Source organism: Crocodylus porosus, unplaced genomic scaffold (genome assembly GCF_001723895.1).
Source record: "Crocodylus porosus isolate Cpor-Errol unplaced genomic scaffold, CroPor_comp1, whole genome shotgun sequence".
Lineage (NCBI taxonomy): Eukaryota > Metazoa > Chordata > Crocodylia > Crocodylidae > Crocodylus > Crocodylus porosus.
The window spans coordinates 89,410,332-89,434,671 of record NW_017728931.1 but is presented as its reverse complement, the minus strand read 5'-3'; the positions used below and the strand labels follow the sequence as shown (position 1 = coordinate 89,434,671).

At 45.2% G+C, this 24,340-nt stretch overlaps 1 protein-coding gene across 1 annotated transcript in view; it reads right to left on the bottom strand.

Annotated features, from left to right (window-relative positions):
* Nucleotides 1-24,340, bottom strand: part of NELL2 (neural EGFL like 2) — a gene marked incomplete at its 5' end in the record, with an annotated part of 258,597 nt that overhangs the window by 220,849 nt on the left and 13,408 nt on the right. Inside the window, one exon of the mRNA XM_019543949.1 lies at nucleotides 532-682. Within this exon, the coding sequence (XP_019399494.1) occupies nucleotides 532-682 (151 nt within the window). The remainder of the gene's footprint in view (nucleotides 1-531; nucleotides 683-24,340) is intronic.

Below are 24,340 nucleotides of genomic sequence, written 5' to 3'. Positions count from 1 at the left end.
AAGAATCGCTTCTGTGTCTCAGAGAGTGATTATCTTATTGTAAAGGATTCATCCTCAGACACCCAAGACTGCTTTAGTCTTTACACATAAAGCCATTTCTAGCAAACTACAGTGCCGTTTACTGTAGGTTCATGTCCACAACCTGCAGGAAATTTTTACTATCTTTGAAGCCACGTAGTGATAAAGCCCACAGGCTTTGTTAGTTTGTGTAGCTTTACTAACACAACAGGGCTATGCTGAGTTGCACCAGCTGAGGAGCTGGCTCGTAAGGTTAGGACCAAAAAGAGGGTTTTATTTTTATGCCCTAGCACCAGGAGACATTTAAGAGTGACAGCTGTTCCACTTACTGTTCACAGATATAGATTTGTGAATTTCTACAAATTTGCATAATGTGGGTTGCCTCATACTATAAACATTTCAAAATGATCTGCACAACAAAATCTTGCTTTCATTTGCTTGTTTTTTTCTGATTTTATTACAGCAACTATTTCCATGTATTAATATACCACCAGTAAAACTTGCATTACTTACCTGTGGTCTAAATGATGAACAGAAAGAATAACACCTGAATTTAAGTAAGCTTGTTTTAAGGTCACCAAAACTGTGAATTCATATTTATTTCTTAACTTCTGAAAAAAGACTTCAGCTGTCTCTGCGGATGCTTTAACACTTCTGGAAGTATCTAAAGGAAAAAAGAAATAAAAAAATGCTCAGGAAGGCATCTTTTCTATGGTACCTTAAATCCAGATGATATACAAAACCATGTATTACATTGTCATAGCACAGCAGATGCATCAGCCAAAGCTGCCACGAAGGCTAAGTACAGATGTTCAAAGCCCCAAGTTCTAAGTATTGCGTTTTACTCAAAGCGCTTCAGATAAGGCTTGGACAGAGCAGAACACACATGCGCTCTGGTGTGGTGGGCCCGGAGCCCGCCTGCACTGGCCAAGGCCAGCAGGTTGGGGGTGCTTCTTCATGCCTCCCAGCATGCCCCACAGGCTCCCCACACCTCCCAGCATACCTCACAAGCTCCCTGCAGAAAGTCAGCAGCAGCAACAGTATCAGCTCCAGTCCCTGCCCTCCCCACACCATGGCCCCAGTCAGGCCCAGGCCTGAGATATGCACACATATGCATGCACATCCCTATGACCCTCCTCCCACAGCCCTCCCCCAAAGTCCTGCTCCCTGCAGAGAGCCAGAGGCAGCTACAGAACTGGCATCAGCTCCAACCCCAGCCCAGGGCCAGGATAGACACAGAGGTACACACACACAGTCACACACCTCTCTCCCCCCGACACGCATGCACACACCTCACCACAACCTTACCCCCAAAGCCTCACTCCCTGCAGAGCCAGCAGCAGCAGCATCCCACACAGCAGCACCCCACCCCATACAACCATAGCCACCATTCACTTGCTCTCTCTGCCCTGCTGCCACCATCTCCCAAGGGGCCTGATCATTCCATCAGTTCAGTATGCCTCACCTGCCTAGGGACATTGTATAACGATATAAAAATACAAAGATATCACCTGTGGCTGACAGCTCGGAGCTGCACGCCACTTTATGCCAGGAACTGTGGCAGAGGCAGGGAAGGTAGGAGAAGGAGCCTGTCTGCTGCACAGACCCAGCCTGGCCTCCACCAAGACCTGAGCCAGAAAGCTGTGGGGAAGCCCATGTGGCAGAAGGGTTCTTTTCCCTCCACAGGGAGAAGACAATGCCTTTTATAACTCCTTTCTGTGACAGCACAGGGGTGGGGCTGGGCCAGGCTAGTGCTCACCCACAGAAGATGAATTACTGTGAATTGCAGGACACGTTGATCATAGATACTTCAAACGCACTTGCAGCCCCAGGGTGAATCTGGATTTGTGTCCAGGCTCCTGGAACTGTTGCCCAGCTTGGCCCTCTAGATCGGTCCCTTTCAGGACCTCCGGGTTGACATGGCCTCACGGAGGGCTGCCCAGGCCCCTACTGCCCCGGCCGGGGTCAGCCACTGCCCAGTTCTACTTGGAGGGGTCACTGAGCTCTGACCCCAGGGCCCCACATACCTGCCCCTTCAGAAGATGGCAGGAGAATGTGACCTACCTTGACTTCAGATGGGATGTGGTACAGATGTTCAATAAAGCACTGACTTGAAGCGCTTTAGTCTGATACCACATTCATTGAGGATTAACTCAGAGTGTGATATGTACTCTATGTGGCATAAATGTCTAACTGAACAGACATTCATAGGACACACAGGTGTAAAGTGTTTTCTGCATGCTTAGTTTGAAATAAGTGTAATTTTTGTACAAGCCCCATGGTATGTTTAACAGTCGCTTACAAAGTCGCATACACTCTACTTTTTAAATGACAGAATATTTTCTAAGAGACCAGTTATATGCCTAGGACCTGGTTTAAATTGCGTTTTTCCATTTTTCCTGAAAACCATGAAATTAAGTGATTTTCATGAAAAATGCAATTTGCAATTAAATGCCACGATATGGCCACTTGCTGGGGAGTTCCAAAGCAAGTGGCCATATCATGGCATTTCACCTGAAGCAAGCCTAGCTCCCCACGTGGGGGCTGTGATGGGGCTGGCCCAGCCCAGGAGCACATGGCCAAGGGCCAGGTTTAATTGTAGGCATAGGCCTTGCTCCCTAGGCCTCTGATCACTGCTGAAAAGCTCACGCCCACTCCCCCACCCCCCCAGAGCTTCGCCTCACTGGAGGAGGCAGCATTTGCCCCACATTGTTTCTGATAGCCAAGGAGGGAATTGCCTTTTAAAAAATGCCACTCTGCCCTGCCCGGCTGCAAGCTAATCAGCAGCAAGTCTGACACTGAGTTGCATCAGCCAATAAGCAGTGATGACAATGAGCTCAGTGCATTTTTGAGAAGGGAATTTCCTCCCTGCCTATCAGAGACAACATGGGGCAGATGGCCACTACTGCTCTTCCTGCCTCTTCCAGTGAGGTGGGGAGAGGGGTGGGCCATGGGCTTTTCAGCAGCAAATCAGAAGCCTTGGGAGCAAGGCTTTTCTGCTGCTGCAATTAAACCTGGCCCTAAACCTGCCCCTTCAGTCAACCGGGGGATGGGCATTTTTTGGGAATGAAAACAAACAGCCCAGCCACAATTGGGCCATGATATTAGCAAGCTGGGCCTGTGATTTAAACCAGGTCCTACATCCTTTTCATTTAAGAAATTGTCACTGGCCCTTTTACTTTCTCCCTTCTATCTATCCCTCCCAGACCCAAGACATTCAGAGGTGAAGATAAATGAAAATTAGTGGATGAGGAACATAGAAAGTTAACCAAAATAAGTTAAACCTCAAAATATTTCCAAGTTTTTAGTGAACACTTGTGAAGAAGTGGCAGGGCTGCTGTCAGAGGTCTACAGATAGATACCTTTAATGAACAGTTCATCTAAAGTATGGCATCTCTCCTGCATTTTATTGAACAGAATCAGCAACACATCTGAGCCAAGGGTGCGGTGTGGAATCCAAACCTTGATTTTATGTCATCCACACAAATGCATATTTCTAATATCTAATAGTAATATATACAAAATTTAAAACAAAGGTTGACAAGGCTTACGCCGTTTAAAATGTTTGCTATAAATCTTTGAAAAAAACCCTTTCAAATTATAAAGATTATAACATTAGTCTCTGTATACTCCCATGTTGTACATTTTTTACAGTATGCATGCAAGTTACTTATCACAAACTAAATGTAAAGATTAATATTTTAAGAGCCTGCACACAAACAAAAAGTAAAGCTTGCAGTAGTTCTTCTGTTGACTTTGTAGGCAAGGTTAGCAGAACACAAAGGCCCAACCCTGAGCTTTGCAAAGGGAGTATATACAAAATAAGATGTTACACAACTGAAAACTATTTTCAGGTTTCTCATATTACTTTATATATGGAAAATATTTTATATATTATTTTAATCCATAAAGTCAATTCATTAGAGTATGTATTCAACTGTGTAAAATCTAAATCAATTCATAAGTGTGGTGGACTTACCAATTCAGCCTGGCTCAAAAGGGCTCAGGAAATCTTCATTTTGATTGGTGGAACCTGCCCACCAACCGGATAAGGGATGGGCAGGGGCGGCTCTGCCTCTTGCATGAGAGGCAGAGGGGTAGCAAAGAGCCTCCCTGACTCGACTGAAGCCTGCGTTCTGCAGGTCCAACAAGACTTCGGAGGCAGAGCCTCTGGAGCGAATAAAAGAAGCTGCGTGCTCAGCACATGGCAGACGCATCGAGAGACAGAGAAGAGGACAGGCTAAGATGAGCTTGCCAGTGGGTAGAACCAGCACCCTGAAGAGCCCAAAGATGCCTTCTCATGAGCAGGAATGGCGAGTGGCTGCATCGTCAACTTCCCCAGGGGAACGCAGTATTGGTGCACAGGTTTGGTGCATGGAGCACAGACCCTGGGAGCCATTCAAGATGTCTCAGGTCTGCCACCCCTGGCGTGAAGCTGGTGCACAGGCCAGTGCATGGAGCCCAGAACTTGGGAACTGCACAAGACAGCTCGGGTCTGCAACCCCCAGCAAGCGGCTGGGACCTTGGTGCACACAGCAGTTCACAGAGCTCAGACCTTGGCAGCTGCTCACCATGGGTCTCTTGGACCTCAGCGCACAAAGCAACATACAGAGCTTGAGACCCTGGGAGCAGCTTAAGGCAGCTCAGGTCTGCGATCCCTGGCAAGTGGCCAGGGAATTTGGTGCAGGCGACACTGCACAGAACATCTGGGAGTGGACTGAGCCATGGTGCCGCAAGAGGTGGTCCAGGTCTCCAAACCCCAGCAGAAGCCAGAGCCTTCAGTACACGCGACAGTGAACAGGACAACTGACAGGCAGCAGCCTGAGAGGAGCCAGTGGGATAGGAGGCCACGCCTGTGAGGAGCAAGTCAGCCAGGTATGGCCTTATCCAGGCCCTGGAGTTGTGAGTTGTTGGAGAAGGCATTTCCACAGGGGAGGGGAGCTAGCCTGCCTGTGGGCCAGTTTATCCTCAGGAAACCTACATATTGAGAGACATTTCGACTTTAACTTTTAATTGCTGGGACCTCCTTCCCTGATGGTTATATATACTTATACGCGTATATTTGTGTTTTGACTGTTGTTTCATTGTATTTATATGGCTCACCTGTTTTTACCTGTTGATTGTCTATTTTAAATCCACAGTTTATCAACATACTGTTTGGGGCTATCTGAAGGGGTGTAATCTTTTAGCCTTTATCTATAGGACATAGCATTATATGGGGGGGGTGTAATAGCCATTCTCTTAATTTTCGTATATATTAATAAAGCTGTATATAGTTAAGTATCTCTTGTCCTAGCCTGACTCTATAGGGAAGAGAAGGATCTGGCCTGCATATTGCAGATGCCTCTTGCAGTACTTCTGCCTGCCACCCATCCCTTCTATCTGGAGAAGGGACCACAGTACTTGGGTGTACTCAGGTTATATAAGCTTCTTGTCCTTGCAACCTGATCATCCAACAATAAGCTAGTGACATCAGCAGCAGAGAACCACCTGCAATAGAAATGCTGACTCTTAGTTAGTGGTACTGTAATTTGAGCTCTCAATAAACTTTCTCTATTATTTTGGAAACATGTTTTTTTTATCATTTCAGAGGTGCCTATATAATTGCTCCCCTGCATCCCTAAACAAACAACAAAAACAGGTTTGCTGCTTTAAAGACACATATTTTTCTAAATAAGTGCTTAGGACATGCAGAAATTCTTAAGATGGAAATCTTGGCCAAATTCATCCGTGCTATTATACTCCAGGGCTGAATTTGGTTCATTTTTCTTCAGAATGGTGAATCCAAAAGACAAAATGTTTCCTTTTAAACATCTTCTTTTACAAATCCACATCTTTTCTATTGTGGCTGCGTACATTCCTACTCATAGGAGACATGCATGGTATTTTAATGGAACTATTAATAAATTATAAAGCAGCTCAAATGTAATTATATCAAAGCGTTCATTTTTAGCCATGGGACACTAGCTGAACAGAATGACATAGGTTTGCATGCTATAAGATTGTTAATGAAGCTAAACTATTTCTAGCAACATAAACAATTTATTCCCATTAGACAGAGAAAGGAAAATGAAAGACACATGGAAAATTTTCTCTATTGATTATCTGAGTACACTCAAAACTGCTGCTGAATGTAACTGGGTGCCATGCAGGGTAAGACATAAGACCTAAAAATTAAACATATCTGATCTTCTATTAAGATAGAGAGAATAAAGAAAAAAAACAAGCAGTAGTAGTTTACTTAAAAGCATGGAGATTCTGATTTTCAGAAGAGTGAATCACTCAACTCCACTGGCAATGCCTGGAAATTATTGGTTTTCTAAACCTCTGGAAGTCTGGCCAGTAACATTTGTCCTTTGTGGGGAACATTATTAATTACATCATTTATATTCCATCATGATTCAGGTTCACTTGGTGCCGGACACTATACGAATATCATGTTGTTTCTTCGTACAGTGTCTAGCACACCTGGTTGGTTGTAGTATCACACTTAACTGATTTAAGTCAAACTGGTTCATGGAACTCCTGTCCCAGGTCATCCTGGTTCAAGTTAATTCATAGTCCCCCAGCATCCCAGGATGCTTTGCAGCACCAGGATATGCTGTCTGCTCCAGTGCAGAAGGCCTCACCCCTCTGCTTCTTAGCCTGATTCCTACCTGTGTCCATCAGCCCGTAAGGATCAGTGGGGAGGGGAACAGACCCCCAGCCAAAGGCCAAGAAAGAAAAAAAAATTGGGGGGGGGAGGCTGAGCATGTGCACACACATATGCCCCCCCATTGGAAAGTTTGGAGGGGGGAAGGACCAAGGGGTGGGGGGAGCAACATTGCTCAATGCTGCACTGCACTGCCCCACATGCCTCATAGACCTGACGATATCAGCCCTGGATGCCACACCAGCCACAGCTGCATCCCAGCCTCAGCCGCACCAGTCCCAGCCCTGGCAGCCTCCTAGCCGCACCAGCCCCAGCTGCCACACCGCCCATGGTGACCTCCCGGCCCTGGCCCCAGCTGCCTCCTGGCTGCACAAGCACTGGCCGTGCCAGCCTTGGCCACTTCCTGGCTATGTTGAACTTGGTCCAAGCCCCAGCTGCCTCCCCACCCTGGCCCCAGCTGCACACCGACTGGGGGGCCCAGAGCCAGGGGTCAAAGCAGGGCCAGCCTCAGCTGCATCACCAGGATGGAGGAAATGGAGCCCTCAGGACCCCCACGCCCACCCTGCCCTGCCCTGGCCCGGAGGCTCCTCCAGAGGCAAGGTCCCAGGCAGCCAAGAGGAGGTGGGGAGGGCATGTGGCCCCTGATCTTTACACGGTCAATGGTGGGCCACAGCTGCAAGCTGGGCTCAGCCTCTGCTCTGTGTCTCCATGCCTCACCACCACCACTTCGAAAGTAGAGGGCACTGCCATGTGCATCCTGCTGCTGGGCGGGCCTGGCAGCAAGGCACATGGCAGTACCCACTGCTTTCAAAGCGGTGGCAGTGAGGCACGGAGACACAGAGCAGAGGCTGAGCCCAGGTTGCAGCTGTGGCCCATCCTCACCCATGCAAAGATCAGGGGGCCATGTGCCCTCCCCAGTGCCACACCACTGGAGGAGGCACCGGGCTCTGTCTCATGACCCAGCTGGGCTGGGTTGTGGGACAATCCCCACAGTGCAGAAGAGAGCAGGCCAGGGGCAGGGGTGAATGATGGGGTGAGGGGAAGCCCCCAAGGCAGGGGATTCCCGGTGCCTCCATGCTGGGCTGCATGGGCAGGCCCGAAGGACTTAATCTCCCCTCCTCCTGTGGCAGCTGCTGAAGCAATCAGGAACTGGGAAGGGGAAAGAGAATTCCCCTCAGCTCCATAAGGCTGCCTGGGCCGGGGAACCCAGACTGGGGGAAACCTCCCAAGGGGGAGGCTCCCCCAAGGTGGGCCAGCACCTGGATAGGGGGTTTCTTAAACCCCTGTGGGGGGCAGCAGGGAGGGGTGTGGGGACACTTGACTGGGCTGGCAATGGCCAGCAGCCTGGGAGACATGCTCTAGCACCCCCCTGCCTACTGGCCTTCCCCGTCTTTCCCAGTTGAAAACTGAATGTAGGTTCAGTTGGTTATCAGTTCGATCTACACAGCTTAGAGGAAGCTGCTTAGATTGAATTTACTAAGCCTCAGGCTTTTTGACTGTCTGTACTTAGCCTTAATATCCAGAGGGCCCTGCTTTTGCTGCTGCTACTTCTACTGCCTCAGTGTCCCTACTTGACTCCTCTTTGAAGAAAGATACCATGAGAGTCCTAGTGGTTCCAGACTACAAGTGTGGTCTCCTCCGCACAGTTTGGGGTCTCAGAAGATGCTGAACTATACAGAAAACCCTGCCTCACCTCCTCAGTGCAGCATTCTACACTTTGGCTGCTTGTTCCTGCTGACTGAAGCCTCATAAAAACTCCATGCAAGGAGAACAGTCCGACAGTTGGATTATTTGTGCTTCAAAAAACAAAACAAATCTGTTCCTTAAAAAATAAAAATTGTAAAATCAGTCTAAACTTCACATTAGTTGCAAACACATTATTGATGAGGAAAGAAATATATACAGACTGAAAACACCAACCCTATACAGCTGCCTGCTCAGCCTGGGACTGCTGCCAAGAATCAAGCCCTGCCCACCTGCTCCTACTCAGTGTGCAATCAAGCCCACCAATTAGGCAGAGTCAATGTCCTGAGCATACACGCCAGCACCACTTCAGAGGCAGAGAGGGATGCAGCACATGAAAGCGACACAGGCGACATGTGCAGGAAGTATACTCTGCTTAACTGCCAAGCCTGTTTTCTCACATCTGGGCGGGGTTCAATTATGGGAGGCAGTCCTAAGCTCAGAAGGGAGTCAGACATTGCCTATATGGGTACACACAGACATTCAGGAAGATAATATCACATTAAAAATGGCCACCCAGACTAACTTAGTTCACCCAGATGCATAGTTCAGACCTTATGCTCAGATTCCTAGTTAGGCAGATTTAAGTGCTAACTATAGAGAAGTTCAGGAAGTTTAGGTTGGTCTAAAAAGGGCCAACCCAATCAAAGTTAACTATACTTCAGAGACAGTTAACTATACTTCAGAGACAGAGTAACTTAGATCAGGTCTGGCGAGACCAATCTAACTGAACTTCTGTACAATTCCTAGTGCAGCCCTGGACCTGGGAAAGCCTAGCTGCTGGACCCAGCCCCAGGGCTGCATTTTTCCTACTCCTGCCACAGCTATTTTTAGCCCCCTGGCACCCCACCCCAACCCCAGACAGATAACCCCCTCTTCCCCCACCACGGACTAGCCAACACCCTGAGCCTGCAAAACACTTCATCCCGCAAACAGCTCCTAGTGCTGATTTTACTAGCATTTGCCAGTACGGGGAGCCAAGGAAGTATGTCGGGGTGGACGGAGGGGCAGGTGAGATGGAGTGGGGGTTGTTTATCTGGAAGTGGGGAGGTTGAAGAAGCTAAAAATAGACCCTGGTCCCAGAGAACCTCCCATACCCCAAGAGAAATCCCTATTTCCCAAGGCCTTCTGTGGAACTTCCTGTTCCCTCTGAACCACCAAACCTTCCTGGTCCCTACAGACCCCACTTGCTCTCTTGATCCCCCAAGCCTCCCTGGCAAACCACATTAGTCCCCCCCAATCCCTCCCCACAGACCCTGCTTGCCCCCTGATCTCCCACATGCCCCTGCAGACCCTGGTTGCCCCCTTCCATCCCTCCCCCAGTCTGCTTGCCCCCACTACCCCTCCCATCCCAACTTACCTTAGATCTTGATCTAACATCCCCCTAACTTCCCCAAATGTCTGCACGTAACTTATGTACCCATGTGAATCCAATCCAATGACTGTCTCTACATTCTGTGCACATAAAACTTCCACTACAATCACTGGGATTAGGTACACACACACACACACACACACACACACACACACACACACACTCTCTCTCTCTCTCTCTCTCTAACACAGTGGGTCTTGACCCTATTTGGCCCAAGGCAGCACTCACAAAATCCCAGCTCTTAGTTTTCACTCATTTTTGACTATGGAAAAATAATAGAGCACTTTGTTGCAAAGAGCTCAGAAAGACCTCCATGGGTCTTAATGTTTTTAAAACTACAAACATCTCCAGGCTTGTCTTGTGAATCATGTCTGCATACCTAACAATGCTAAATGCATGGCACTCTGTGGCACCTCTGAAAGGATACCAAGGCACCCAAGGGTGCCATAACACCTTGATTGAGATCCACTGTTCTAACAGATGAACAGCCAGCACAGCAAGAGACCAGCTTAACTAAACAGTGAACCCTTCAATGAAAGGAGACTCGAAAAGGAATCTTACAGAAAGCAGAAACTTGTCCATGTTACTAAAGACAAGCAAAAGAGTATTGACTCAGCATTCAGGGAGAATATCAGAAAAACCAAGGCATAAATTGAGATGAAGCTAGAAAGGGAAGTAAAACATAACAAAAGACATTCTACAGGTATGTTAGAAATAAGAGAAAGACCAAGTGTTGCTCCCTTAGTGAATGGGAAGGGCAGTCTTAATGGTAGATGATTAGAGAAGCCTGAAATACTGAATGCCTCTTTTAGGTTGGTCTTCAAAAATAAAATCAGCTATCAGATAGATTACAAGCACAACTAGCCAGATGCAAACTGGAGAAGATAATCAACCTAGAGAAGAAACTAAAAAGATTAGAGATTACTTAGAGAAGCTGGATATTTTCGAGTCAGCAGAGGTAAATAAATGCATCCTGGATTACTCAATAAATTAACTCAGGTAATTGCATAGCTATTCCTTCTGAGAATTCATGGAGGTCAAGTGAACAACAACTGGAAAAGGACAAATATAGTGCCCATCTTTAAAAAGAGAGAGAAAAAGAGAGGAATTACAGACTGGTCAGTCTGACCTTGATACCTGGAAAGATTGTGGGGCAGGTAACCAAGAAATCTGTTTAAGCAACTAGATAACAAGGTAATTGGGGACAGACAAAATGTATTTGCCAAGAGCAAGTCATGCTTGACCAATTTGCTTTCCTTTTCTGACAAAGTAATAGGCTTTGTGGGTGGGGAAAAAAGGAGTGAACATAATATACCTTGACTTTAGCAAAGGTTTTAACACTGTCTCATGTAACATTCTTATAGAAACATAGTCAAAGTACTGTAAGATGGATACAAGAGTGGGAGGATCATGATGGTCAAAAAGTAGTCATCATCACACTGACTCAATATCTAATTGGGAAGAGGTACTGGATGGAGTTTGTCCAGAGTCTGTCCTGGGCCCAGTACTGTTTATTACCTTCATTAATCATCTAGATTCTAGATGATAGGACTAAGTGCACAGGTAGAAAATTTACAGATGACACCAACCAGAGTAGAGCTGCAGATATTCTGGAGGATAAGATTAGGATTTAGAGTGATTTTGGTAAACCAGAAAAGTGGCCCATATTAATCAAATGCAATTCAATAAGGACAAATGCAAAGTCCTGCACTTTGGACAATGCAATCGTGTGCATAAATACAGACTGGAAAACAGCGGGCTAGGCTACAGGTGATAGTACATATGACACTGATAGAGGAGCATGTGAATGAACCTCAGATGTTATAATCCATGTTATTTGGTCCAGTGATTACACTGTCCATACTGATGTTATGCGACAGGCATCTGGATTTGTCGCAAGGCCTAGCACCTCAGTGAGAAGGGGAGTTAGGTAGCCTGTTGCTGGAGAGATGCTGTTTGAGGTTGGGGGGCTGCCTGTACACCAGGGTAGGTTTGTCCCCCATGACTGTCTTAAGAAATTTCTGCTTATCTTGTGAATCATGTCTGCAGACCAAACAGTGTTCACATTGCAAGGTATCCTGTCTCACCCTGGTTGAGAATCACAGCTTAAGATGAAAGCTGGTAGCATGGAAGTAGCTGTGGTAATTAGTTGGTTTCTGAAGCAATGTGATGGCAATATGGCCACTGCAAACCTTCACTGTAGTATCTATATAACAACTTTTCTGGTAACCATACCTCCAGGGCAAACTGGGGACAGTCCCAGATTCTGTAGTGCAGTCCCAGCCAGTTGGTCAAAAGTCCCAGCGTGAAGTCCAGTGGGGATGTGGAGTGGCATGGCACGCTAGGCAGACAGCCAGGCAGACACCACTGCTCCTGTGCTGCATTCGCACAAGAGCAACTCCAATACGGTTACAGTATTCCAGAGTAAGCTTGACAGAAAGGCAAAAGTTGTTAAAATCTTGGTGAAATTTCTCTAGAGATTCTTTCCCATCCATCCATACAATGAAAATGTCATCAATGTAGCTTTGGGGGGAGGTTTTGATTACAGTCTTCAAATATGTAAAAGGTAGTTATAAAGAGGGTGGAGACTTCAGGGAATGGGACAAGAGGTACCAGTCTTGAATTAAAACAAGGAAAACTTACGTTGGTTATTAGGAAAAACTTCTGTTGATAGTTGTTAAGCATCGGAATAGATTACCTAGAGAATTTACAGAAACTCCATCCTTAGATATTTAAAAACAGATTAGCCAAATACTTGACTGGAGTGTTTTTAACAGGGATGATTCTGCCTTGAGCAGTTGATTACATAAGAAGCACTGAATCAAATCAATGATCCATCTACCTCAGTATCCTTTCTCCCGCAGCCTCAAGAGTAGATGCTTTAGAAAAAGAGAGCACTGAACCAGGTATATCTAGAGTGATCTCTCTTATTCATCACCTTCCTTGGCATCCACCGTCATTGGAACAGAGATGCCAGAAGATACTACATCTCTGAGTATTCAATGAAGGAGTTGTGAAAGCAAGTTTACCTAATGACTCAGTCACCGAGGCTTGGGGAAAGCTTAAAAATGAATGTGTACAATGCTGCTATAACAGCATTTGGCAAAAAATGCAAGAAGAATGCAGACTGGTTTGAAGAGCAGTCTGAAACCCTTCTACCACTGATTGAGAACAAAAGAAGAGTGCTATCCAAGTATTTTTTTAAATCTCCTACCACTGTAACCCCAAAAAATCTGAAAAAGGCTTGAAAAGAAATGTAAAAGGAAGCCAAGACATGAGACCAAGATTTTTGGCTGACACTGTAATGATATTCAGAAAGCAGCTGACACAGGTAAGAGCCATGGAATGTACGAAGGCATCAAACCAGCAATTGGTCCAGTCACTAAGGACCAGGAAGGTCAAGTCCACTGAAAGACTTAAACAGAAATGTCATTACTGATAAACAAAAACAACTTAAGTGTTGGATTGAACACTATGGAATGATATACTCCAGCAAGACTGAAATCAAAAGCAAAGAGCCTGAAGGATTACTAGAGTTCGAAGTTATGATGGATTTAGACAACAAGCCTGTATTAGATTTCCAGAAAGCCATTAAATCGATTCCTGGGAATAAGGCATCCAGCAAGGACCACTTCCCTGCTGAAATCTACAAATCTGCCAACAACAAATTACTTCAAAAGCTTCATGAAATTAGCTTCTCTGTTGGAAAGAGGAAGTAGTACCACAAGATTTCAAAGATGCTCGGTTTATACAATTATACAAAAACAGAGGGGATAGAAATGACTGTGACATCTATAAAAGGTACTTTCTTGTTGAACATAATCAGTAAAAACTGTCACTCATGTCATGCTCCCTAGGCTGCAATCTCTAGGTAAAACAATCTATCCTTAAATTCAATGCAGTTTTTGTTCAGGACACTCCACCATCAATATGATATTTTCAGTCAACTACAAGAGAAATATAGAGAAAAGGAATATGAATACCACTCTACGCAGCCCTCATCAATCTGATGAAAACTTTCAATACAGACAGAGCCTTTTTAATGTTCTGAAGAAACTGGGTTGTTCCCCCAAAATGCTGAACATCATTTGCTCTTTACATCAAGGTATGAAGGCAACTGTAGTGTATGCAAAGAGTCAAAATGCCTTAGCCCCCATGCTACATTGCAAGGTTTAGAGTGAAAACCAAGGAGAAAACCAGTTCTGAGAGATTTCCTATTTGCAGGTAATATGGCTGCCCACAGAAAATCTTCCTTGCAAAATCTCTTGGGCAGATTTTCTGAATCATGCAAGAGCTTCGGGGAGGCATTTGGTTTAAAAAAGATGGATCATGTATCCCTCTTTTGGTGAAAGAACCAATGCCTGATATCACTCTGGAGAATCAATCTCTTGGTGTCATTGACAGTTTTAGCTACTTGTGTTCTACGATCGGCAGAAACACTGACCTTCAAACTGAACTAACTGAGCATGTCTACATGTGCATTGCTGTGCTTTTACTACTATACATTAAGTTTAGTACCTCTAATATGAAGTACTACATAAGTGCACAGTGGCAGTCTTTTTGTGATGCTTAATGCACAGTAAACTAATTCTACCGTGCATTAGCACCTTAGCATGGTTTTTCCTGTGACACACTAATGCACAGCAGAACTAGTCTACAAGCATTAAGCGTCTCGTGTAGACACGCCCACAGAATTGGAAAAGCAGCTAAGAATTTTGGGATATTACAGAAACATGCATGGAATAACAGCAAACTATCAGTGAAGGTAAATAAATCTAAGAGACCAGTATGCTAACATCTCTGCTTTATGGTTCAGAAACATGGACTACATATGCCAGGCATATCAAGAGGCTGAACAGCCTTTGCATAAGATGCCTGTATAAGATCCTGAAAATAAAGTAGGAAGATAGAATACCAAAGAGGTATTGGAGCACACAGGACTGACACACTTAGAAACCACTTTCAAGAAAAAGTTGTGATGGATCGGCTGTGTCAGGAGGATGGGAGAAGACCATATTCCCAAGAATATTTTGTATAGTGAAATTCAAAACAGCTCTAGAAAGAGGGGTTGCCCTCTATCTATGGTAATACCATGATGTGGGTAAAAATTATACAAAGCTGTTCAACTTCAACGTAGAAAGCTGGAAGGAGTGCACAGAATCCCGTCCGATCTAGAGGGAACATCTGGCACTGGCTGCAGCTCAACATGAAGTGGCTAGGATCCAGGGGATGGAAGCAAAGTGAGAAAGAAGAAAGCAGCATGCTGTAAATTTGGACTCCACCTTAGACAACATACAGATCCGTGAAACTTGTAACAAACTGTGTCACTCTCAAATTGGCTCGTCAGCCACAAACAGATCACACATCTGACTAGACCTCTTACATATACATCATGATCAAGAGGATCAACAGTTGCCTACTATACTATCTGCTTCTACAGCCTCCTGTGGTAATGAGTTCCATCAGTTAAGATGCTGCTTTAAAAAGTACGCTCTCTTTTTAGTTTTAAAACCATTTCCTGCTAATTTTAGTAGGTGCCCCTTGTTCTAGTATTCTAGGACTCGATGAATAACAGTTCCCTATTCACACTGTCCATGCCCTTTCATGATTTCATAGACCACTATCTATAGACCATATTCTCCTTCATCCTTCTCTTTTCAAACTGAAAAGTCCTTGCTTTTTTAGTCGTTCTTGCTATGGCTACCATTCCATTTTGGTTGTTCTTCTCTGGACCTTCTTTAATTTGACTACATCCTCATAACAATCTTTGACTAAGGATGTTCAGTCCTGCATACAGTCTGAAAAGGAGAACAGCATGCTGAGCTGTTTACTTCACAAAATTCTTAATCAAGCTGACTGATTTACAGAATCAGCTACTTTGGGTAAATGTGGGAGAAAGCAAATCAAAATGCAGAATCTCTACAAGATGAAAATAATACAGTACAGTCCCTCAAGTGCCACACTTTACATTCAAATACATGTGCCTCACTTCTGAAACAATTGGAAAGAGAACTGAAAATAATATTACCAAGTTTTATTACAATAAAAGGTTACACTCTTATGATGCTCCTTTGAAATGCTACTGGGAAAGTTTTGTTTTTGTTTCTTTTAATACCTGAACTGATGCACGATGAACTAATTTGTAATACAGCATGGGCTCTGTCCTCTATAATTCTCCTGCTTCTTTCCCTTTTCTTACCCTCCCCTCTGTTAATACATTCCCAGAAATCAGCCACCCAACTTTTTATAAAAGGCAAAAGGAGGGATGGATATACTTTTTGAAAAATCATATCAGCCTTGTTTAATTTTTCAAAATGTAATGCAAAAAAAGCACAGCTCAAGGACCCACTTTATCTAAATGTAGGAATCTAAAAGAAGGGGCTCCAGTTTTATCCCAAGCTCATTCTATAACAAACACAGAGTGAAATGTTGGCAACATTGTTGATATCTGTTAAATTCCCAATGGGAACACAAAATTCACTCTCCTTCCAAACGTCTCCACTGATTTGATTGCCTATATAATTTCACCAAACATGCATACATAAAATCATAGGCCTAAAAAGCTGCATGACAGGAAAAATAATAGAAAAATGCATGTACTAAAAGAAAGCATAACTAACAAAAAGTGAACTGAAGCTAAATCATTGCATTTGGAGTAAGCCAAGAGGAAAATGTCACAGTTTGTTCTAGCATTTGGTGAAGTTCCAATTGCCCTTGCTTTGCAGCTTTCTCCAAGTCTCCACACAAATCAAGTTCTTGATGCATTATGGGAAAAGGATCCTTTAACTCAGTGATTTCCAACCAGGGTGCTGCAGCACCCTGCAGCATACAGTATTAACACTGTCAGATAGGCAAACAGCTACACATGATTCACAACCTAAACCCCAAGACTTCAAACAGGAATCCACAGTGTGAAACACATTCTGACCTGTGGTCTTTATGAGTTAGCTGCAACAGAATTGTTCCATAGTCAAAAAATTAGTGATATTAGTTTTTGCAATGGAATGAACTAACTTAAGAAGTTGCCTAGAGTCTAAAAAGATCCATATAAGGATGGATTAGCAAGTGAGGCCCAAGCCCTGGGCACCACTGAAGGGCGGGTGGGAAGAGGGAGGTGCCAGAGTAGAGCAGGGTGGGTGGGGGAAAAACTTTTGTTCCCTTGCACATTACAGACAGGGACAGACATTCAAAAAGCCAGAACCTAAATTGATTAAATCTTTGCAGGCTACTCTAACCTGCCTAGGTTGAACTGATTTGCAAATACACAAACATTTCCTGGGACCAAGGAAATGCAGGCACATGCCTGCAGTTGCTGAAGCCAGGAGCCCGGGGGGCCCTAGAACGCGCCCTCGGCTGCAGGGAAGCTTAGGTGAGGGGCAGGGAGCAGGATTATTCCTCCCTCTGCTCCCAGGGGACTGCTGCGGGGTCTACTTGCCACAACCACTGCGGCTGCTCACTCTGTTCCTGGGGCAAGCAGCAGAATAAGCCCCCTCCTGCCTCCTCTGCCAGAGGGGGCTTATTCTGCCCTGCCCCCTCACCACTCCAGCAGCAGAGGCGGGGCACAGCCAGAGGCCAGCTGGCAGGGCCCCTCAGGCAGAGGACAAGGAGTGGAATTATTTCCCCCTCCCCCTGGCATCCAGCAGAGGGGGCAGGAAGGGGCTTATTCTGCCGCTTGCCCCAAGCAGGGAGCAAGCAGCAGCAGTCGGGACAAGCAGGTCTTGATAGCAGTCCCCCCAATGACAAAGGGGGGAATAATCCCGTTCCCTGCCCCCTCTGCCTCAGGGGACATGCTGGCCTCTGTCTGGCCATGCCCAGCCCCACTGCTGCAGCAGCAAAGGAGGAGCACCCAGCAGCCCCCAGACCAGGTTCGTGCTGGTGGGACAGGGAGGGAGAAATTAAACCCCTCTCTGGTCAATTCATCCCAGACTACTGCCAGGGCTGGCCATGCCCACACTGTTAGAGCAGCCAGCAGAGAAGTACAGGTCTGTGCTTGTGGGACAGAGGAAGAAGAGGAGAGAGGGGAGGAATAAACTTGTTCCCTGCTCCCTTATGGGGCCAGTGTCTGGCCAGACCCCTACCCCTGCCTGTCTCTGTCCTGGCTAGGGAGCAGAGGGTTGGGGCCAGCAGAGCGCCCAGCCCAGAGAACATGCTGGGGGACTCTGGTTTAAAGTTAAACCAGGAAGGGGTCTTGGACAGACATGCATAAACTGATTTGACCCCAAACAGTTAAGTCTGATACTGTATTCAACCAGATTCATATCAAATCAGTTTCAGACATTTTGAAACTGGTTTATGTGCACTGAACTTCTGTTCTGTTACAGGTTTAAACCAGTTTCTGATCACTTAAACTAGTTCATGTGTAATCTCTGTCCCATCCCTAGCCTATGGCTAGTCTAGCAGCAGCAGCACAAATGCTGGTCGGCAGGGGCAAAACATACTGTGAAGCAGCAGTGGCTGCAGTTTGTGGCTGCTGTGAGGAGACATCACCCTATTTTTACTGTCCAAAACAGGAGCTTTTTGGGGTGCTTGGCACTGATGTCGAAGGGAAAAACGAGGCGGTATCTCCGCTCAGCAGCAACAAACTCCAGATGCTGCTCCTGCCTTCTGCCTGTCTCTCCAGAACCAGAGAAGCTAGAGAGAGAGAGGAAGGAGGAGGATTGCTCCAGGCACAGTCTTGGCCAGCTACGCCTGTGTGAGAATCATTGAACTAACTTAAGAAAAAAAAACTTTTGTTAATTCTGATACTTTTAGGTAAAACACGATGCTTTACATTTACAAAGACATTTCCCCGCATCATTAAATTTCATATGTACAATTACATGTCTCAATGGATCATTATTGCAATGCAGGCACTTTGGCATGCTGAAATTTGTGAAAAGAAGCGACAGTGCCTATAGTCAAGACAACACATTCAATTTGGGGATGCTCAAGGTATAAACAAATAAGTAGGAAGCACTGCTGCTCTGTCAATTAAAAAAAGATATCATCATTAAGCACACAACTGTCTAACCTTGAATTGTTTTATATCTGGGTAAGTAATCATTTTTTAAAGCACTCTGTTTGTAATGCTTGGTTCTCTATCGTCTTGGGACTAACAATTTTTGCTTTGTTAGATTTTGCCTCTTTAAGTTAAAGCAACTACTTTTTAAGAGTTATCAACTGTGGGAGCATACTATGTAAAGAGGGGAAATGTTCCCTCTCTGTCTCCCCCCCCATATGTTGCCTTTTACAACAATTCCACAGCACATGGCTTACAAACCTTAGGCTCTCTAGAGCTAATAGTGACTGCAGGAACCTATACATTCAATGTAAATCAATAATAATGTTTCATATCTATATTAGAGCACTCTGCGGAAGAGATGATGAAATACTAGCTTCAGAGTGACTATGCAGTGGGTTGTGTTAAGCCTCTGAGCATGCCTGTTGGGTATTAAATGTTTCCAGAAGCCCAGGGGAAGTCAGATCAAGCCAAATGTCTGTGTAATAGTGAGCCTACCTTACCACAAATGCAGCTCCTGAATACTTACTAAAATAGCTATTTTATGCATTCTTGTGAGTCTCCAAACTTTCTCAAGCCTCTACCCAAGAGGCAGAAATATAACCAAGTCCAAGCAACTATGATCACAGTCAGCTCTCCTCACACAAAATCATTTAATTTTGGGTAGGATTGTTTAAACAATCCTTTGGGGGCACATCCAAAATATAAAACTGGGAAGGAAAATCTTCTTCTCCACCCCCAGCCACCTGCTGCAGAAATATAGTCCAAATGTTTCTGAAGGGATGCCAATATTAAAAATACTGTTGCTAAAGATGATTCCCCAAACAAAATGGGGAATGCTTTGCTGTAAGTGAGCTTTAACATAGAAACAGCACATAAGCAGCTACATCATCCCTTTATAGCAGCTGGAAATTATTAGCCCCATTTTACAGAGGGAAACAAAGGCAGAAAACAGCACGTCTTGAGTGAAGCCACAATGGGAGCACACAAGCAGCGTACAAATTGGAGCACACATTAGAATGGCTGGGTTAGTATGGAAACATCTTTTCCTTTCCATGTGAAGCATAATTCCTGAGGAGTGTAATTTCTTATTCCTCTTAGATGTTTCGCCTTTTTCTTTGAGCCAGAGTCTCTTTGGCTGGGAGACATCTTACAGTCAGGCTGAAGCACAGACAGAAAGCAGTGTAGATTTACACGTTACAGACTAAATAAATCAGAGAAGCATAAACTTTTGTAAGCAGTGGTTTACATCATCCGAGCTTCTAAATAAAAAGCAGTGATTAGAATACAAATGGTAATGAAAGGGGAAGAAAAAGGAGTGGGCACACTACGCCAACAGCTATGAACCTAAGCACACTGCTAGATTTATCACCAACTGCCAAGCTCTACATTACAACTGCATCTGCTCTGATCCCACTGACCAGGATGCTCATCTTAAGAATCTGATGCAGGGATTCCTATGATTACAACACAGTCCAAACGACATGACCACTGACATCAACACAGCCAGATTCAGATTCTGCTCTGACCTACTACAATACCAATTCCAAGACAAGGGCAACAGAATCCCTTCGGTTGTCACCTATACCCTCAGTTTGAACACCTCTGACACACCATTAATAGCCTCTAACCCCTCTTGGAAAAGAACAGTCATCTCAAGACAGCCATGGGGGACAAAACTGTCCTGCCTTACAGACAGCCCCCCACCCAGCTAGCCCCACGCTGTAGCACCAATGTACCCCGGCCGGCCCCTCCGCACCATGCTGAGCCAGGGTGGAGCAGCTCCAGGCTGGCACTGCAGGCTGACCCCCTGGGCTCCCTGCCAGCCAGAGTTACGCCACCCCAGCTCAACGTGCTGCAGTCCTGGATGCACGTGTAAATGCTGCGCCTGGAATCAAACAACTGTAGCACAAACTGTGCCAGAACTTACTGCTTTGCATTAAAGGCACATGTATACACATCCACCGCTTTCTATTTAAAGCTCTGCTTCCTGCAGTCCCTCCATAGCATCTACTGAAGTAAGCTGTAACCGCTTACAAAAGCTTATGCTATGCATCCCTCATTTAGTTAACCTACAAGATGACAATCTACATGCCAGAATTCTGCCTGATTTCAGACTAACTTGGTTAAATATCTCTCTCTGCTAAAGCTTAGAACTAATAACTGTAGGTAAGGTAAACTGTCTAAAACAACTGCAGACTGGGTCACGTTATCCCATGAAAACAAAAGATCCAGGGCCATGGATTTAAAAAAAAAAAAAAAAAAGTACAATGAAACTTTCATTGCTAGTCGTCAGTTTACTATGGAATATTTTCTAAGGTATCTGTAGCAGCAGCAAGGAAAAAAATGCTTTAAAAAAAAAAAAAAATCAAAGTAACTTTCATTTTTATATTACATGGGCTTCAGATTAGGTGGTGATAACCCTGGCTTTGGAACATCCAAAGATTAACTGTGCTTAATGAACATTATAGGTGATATAATTCCAGACTTTTACTGTAACTATTAAATCCTATGTAATTGCCAAAGAAATTAAGATTCCATCTACAAACACTGACAGCTAGTGGCAATCTGCTTGCTCCTGCACAGTATTTCTTAATGAATATAAGTAAAATATGTTTCAGTGCAACGGACAATCTTGCTGAAGTACATTCAGGACAAACCAGCATTTTAAATTTGTGCACGGTATCCTAAGCCAGTGGTACCCAACCTTTAGGTCTGGCAGGATGGATGGGTGATGCCAGGTCCACCCATGAGCCAAATCTAGTCAGTGGGACCACAATTTGGCGCACGAAGCAGGTATGGCAAGGACGCGATCTAGTGTGCAGGGTGTGGCAACAATCCAGGTCTACCTCGGTTGTACGCAGAGAGTGGGGAAAAGATAAGGCTCAGGCCCTATCCAGCTGTGCAGAGCTTGAAAGTTTGGCAGCAGATGAGACATGGCAGTGTTAATTGCCTCTCCTTCCCCCACTGCCAAATTTCCCAAATTTTGAGGAGCCCCATGGGCTGGATCCCATGGTTCTGCAGGCTGGATCTGGCCTATGGGCTAGGGGTTGAGCACCCCTGTCATAAGCCATTGTCCCCTGCTTACAGTGATATCAGTATCTTCCACTGTGGATACGCCTTTAGATTAGGGCCATCTAACTTCTGGACTGCTTGGAGCTGCATGCTGTATAAGTTGCAGGAGCAGGGGCCAGGTGCCATGTGAGTCACAGACCTGGGAACTGCCCCAGCTCCCCCAGCCCCACCATGTGGGCTGCCCAGAGCCTCTCTTCATGCACACAGTGCAGGCAGCCCACCTCCCCTCTCTCTTGGCCACACACGCCCTGTGGGCTGTCCAGCAGCCCCTTCACCATGCACAACCTGGCTCCTCACTCTCCCAGCCACAAGCCCTATGCAGGCAGCCCCCTCCCCTGCAGCACGGACAGCCTGGCTCCCCCTGCACAACACACGCAGCTGGAAGAGAACCTGCTGCACATATGGCTGGGAGGAGCATGGGGAGCAGTGCTTGGCTGCCCAGGGCCCCTCCCCACTCATCACAGCTGTGCACTGCATGCTGCTTGAGTGCACCACACACTTGCATGCAGGCGTTCTCTCCAGCCCTTGCAGCTCAAGCACTCCAGCCCCTTCCCAGCCTCTTGAGCAGAAGCAACTGGTGGAAGGGATGGCGGGGTATAGGGATGTAAATATGGTTTAAAAAATATTTGTTTAACCTCCTCTAATGATATCAGTTAAATGGTCAATAACACAGCAGCTCAAGTACAGGCTGCTGCTGGGAGCTGCTCCTGAGGCCCTTTGGGGATGGGGGAAGGAGGAGCAGCAGTGGCAAGCCCAGCCAGAGAACACATCCCACCTGAAGCCAGGTGCTGGGAGGGAGGGAGCACCTGTGAATGAGCAGTTACTTGCTTATTTGATGAGTCATTAGGCTGCCTGCTGGGTACTAGTCCCATCCCCCTCCCCACCCCCTTCCTTGATTCCTGCTGGGGCAGCATGTGGCTTTCCTTCCCCCAACCTTCCCTGCCAGACTGTGCCCAGCCTGAGCTAAAGGATAACTGGTAAGCTAATCAGTTATCGCTGGGCTTATGAGTTAAACCAGCAGTTCCCAAACTGTGGTACACATACCACCAGTGGTATGCAGACAACCTGTCAGTGATACGTGTTAACAGATTAATTAGAATTACTTTATATGACAAAATTGCTGGTGATACTTAAGGTTGAACTGAAAAATTTGCTGATCGTACTTAAGGTTGTGTAGTTTCAAACTGGTGGTGCATAATCTGTCAGAGTTTGGGAACCGCTGAGTTAAAGGATTAATCATTTAACCTTTCGCATCCCTCGGGAGAGTGGCCTTTGGTGATTTTGGGGGCTGCATGCAGCCTCTGGGCTGCCAGTTGGACAGCCCTGCCTTAGCTAGATCACTAAAATGGGTGCTGTTAATGGTATGCTTGACAAAAAACATTATTATCAATATAGAGCTATTCCCCCCTAGGAAATTAAATTAAGCATGGTGGTGTGCATGGTGTATTATGCTAATCTCCTCTGATGACTAATGGAGCCAATGTTTAATGATATTACTTTTTCTTTCAATTACAAGTTTTTCATGCTACCCCATGTATATTCTGACAACCTTCTCAATACCTTTGCAAGCTTTGAAGATATTTTCTTTGGCATCCTCCCCTCCCCCTCGTTATTTACCATTTTAATAGATAACACTTTCTCTGTGGTAGGTACTGCAAGATGTGCTCAACAACTTGGAAAGAAGGTTGTTTAGGGACAATACCGTCACAACAGCCAAACAGTTATGCAAGAATCTGGGACACAGTAACAAAGGGCAGGATCTGTTTGTTTTAAATCAGCATACAGCTCCAGATAATTTTGAGTCCCAAAGTTTTTTAGAAGCTTTCAAAACACCTTGAGGCCAGTGGAAAAAAATCATGTCTGTCTTGTTTTTTGCAGCCGCTGTCCCTGGCATACACGCCTTATTATGCTCTGTTGCATGCTGTCACAGGAACACATTGTGTCACACTGACCCAACAACCAAGCAAAAATAGCACACTAAGCAATCCTGTTAATGCTGGTACACAGACTGAAGAGTGCAAGGAAAACATCTCCTTGTCTTACAGCAATATTGGTACTGGAATAAGGGCATGACATATAGCAGAACTGTTAAAGAGACTCAGCTTATTTCCTAGCCCTACTCACTTACATGGATTGTCATTAGAAAAGGTTATATCCACATCGCACAACTACAAGTCAGTATGCTTTTCATTAAAAGAAAATTAAAGGAAAATCCAACTAAAAATACATCAATCACAAAAAGTATTCTTAAAACTCAGAAAGCCTATTATTAGGCAACATAAATAGACATATGTAGGATGGAGATCAGATTAAATCACCTAAACTACACCACTCTTGAAAGATATAATTATCTTTTCATTAAACTATCAATAAGATTTCTGCATTAACTAATAATTTCTGATCACCAAGTCCCTTCTTGTTCTCCTAACAAGTTCTTCCATTGTGACTTTGGGCTCCATTATACATTAATTTTAAGTGG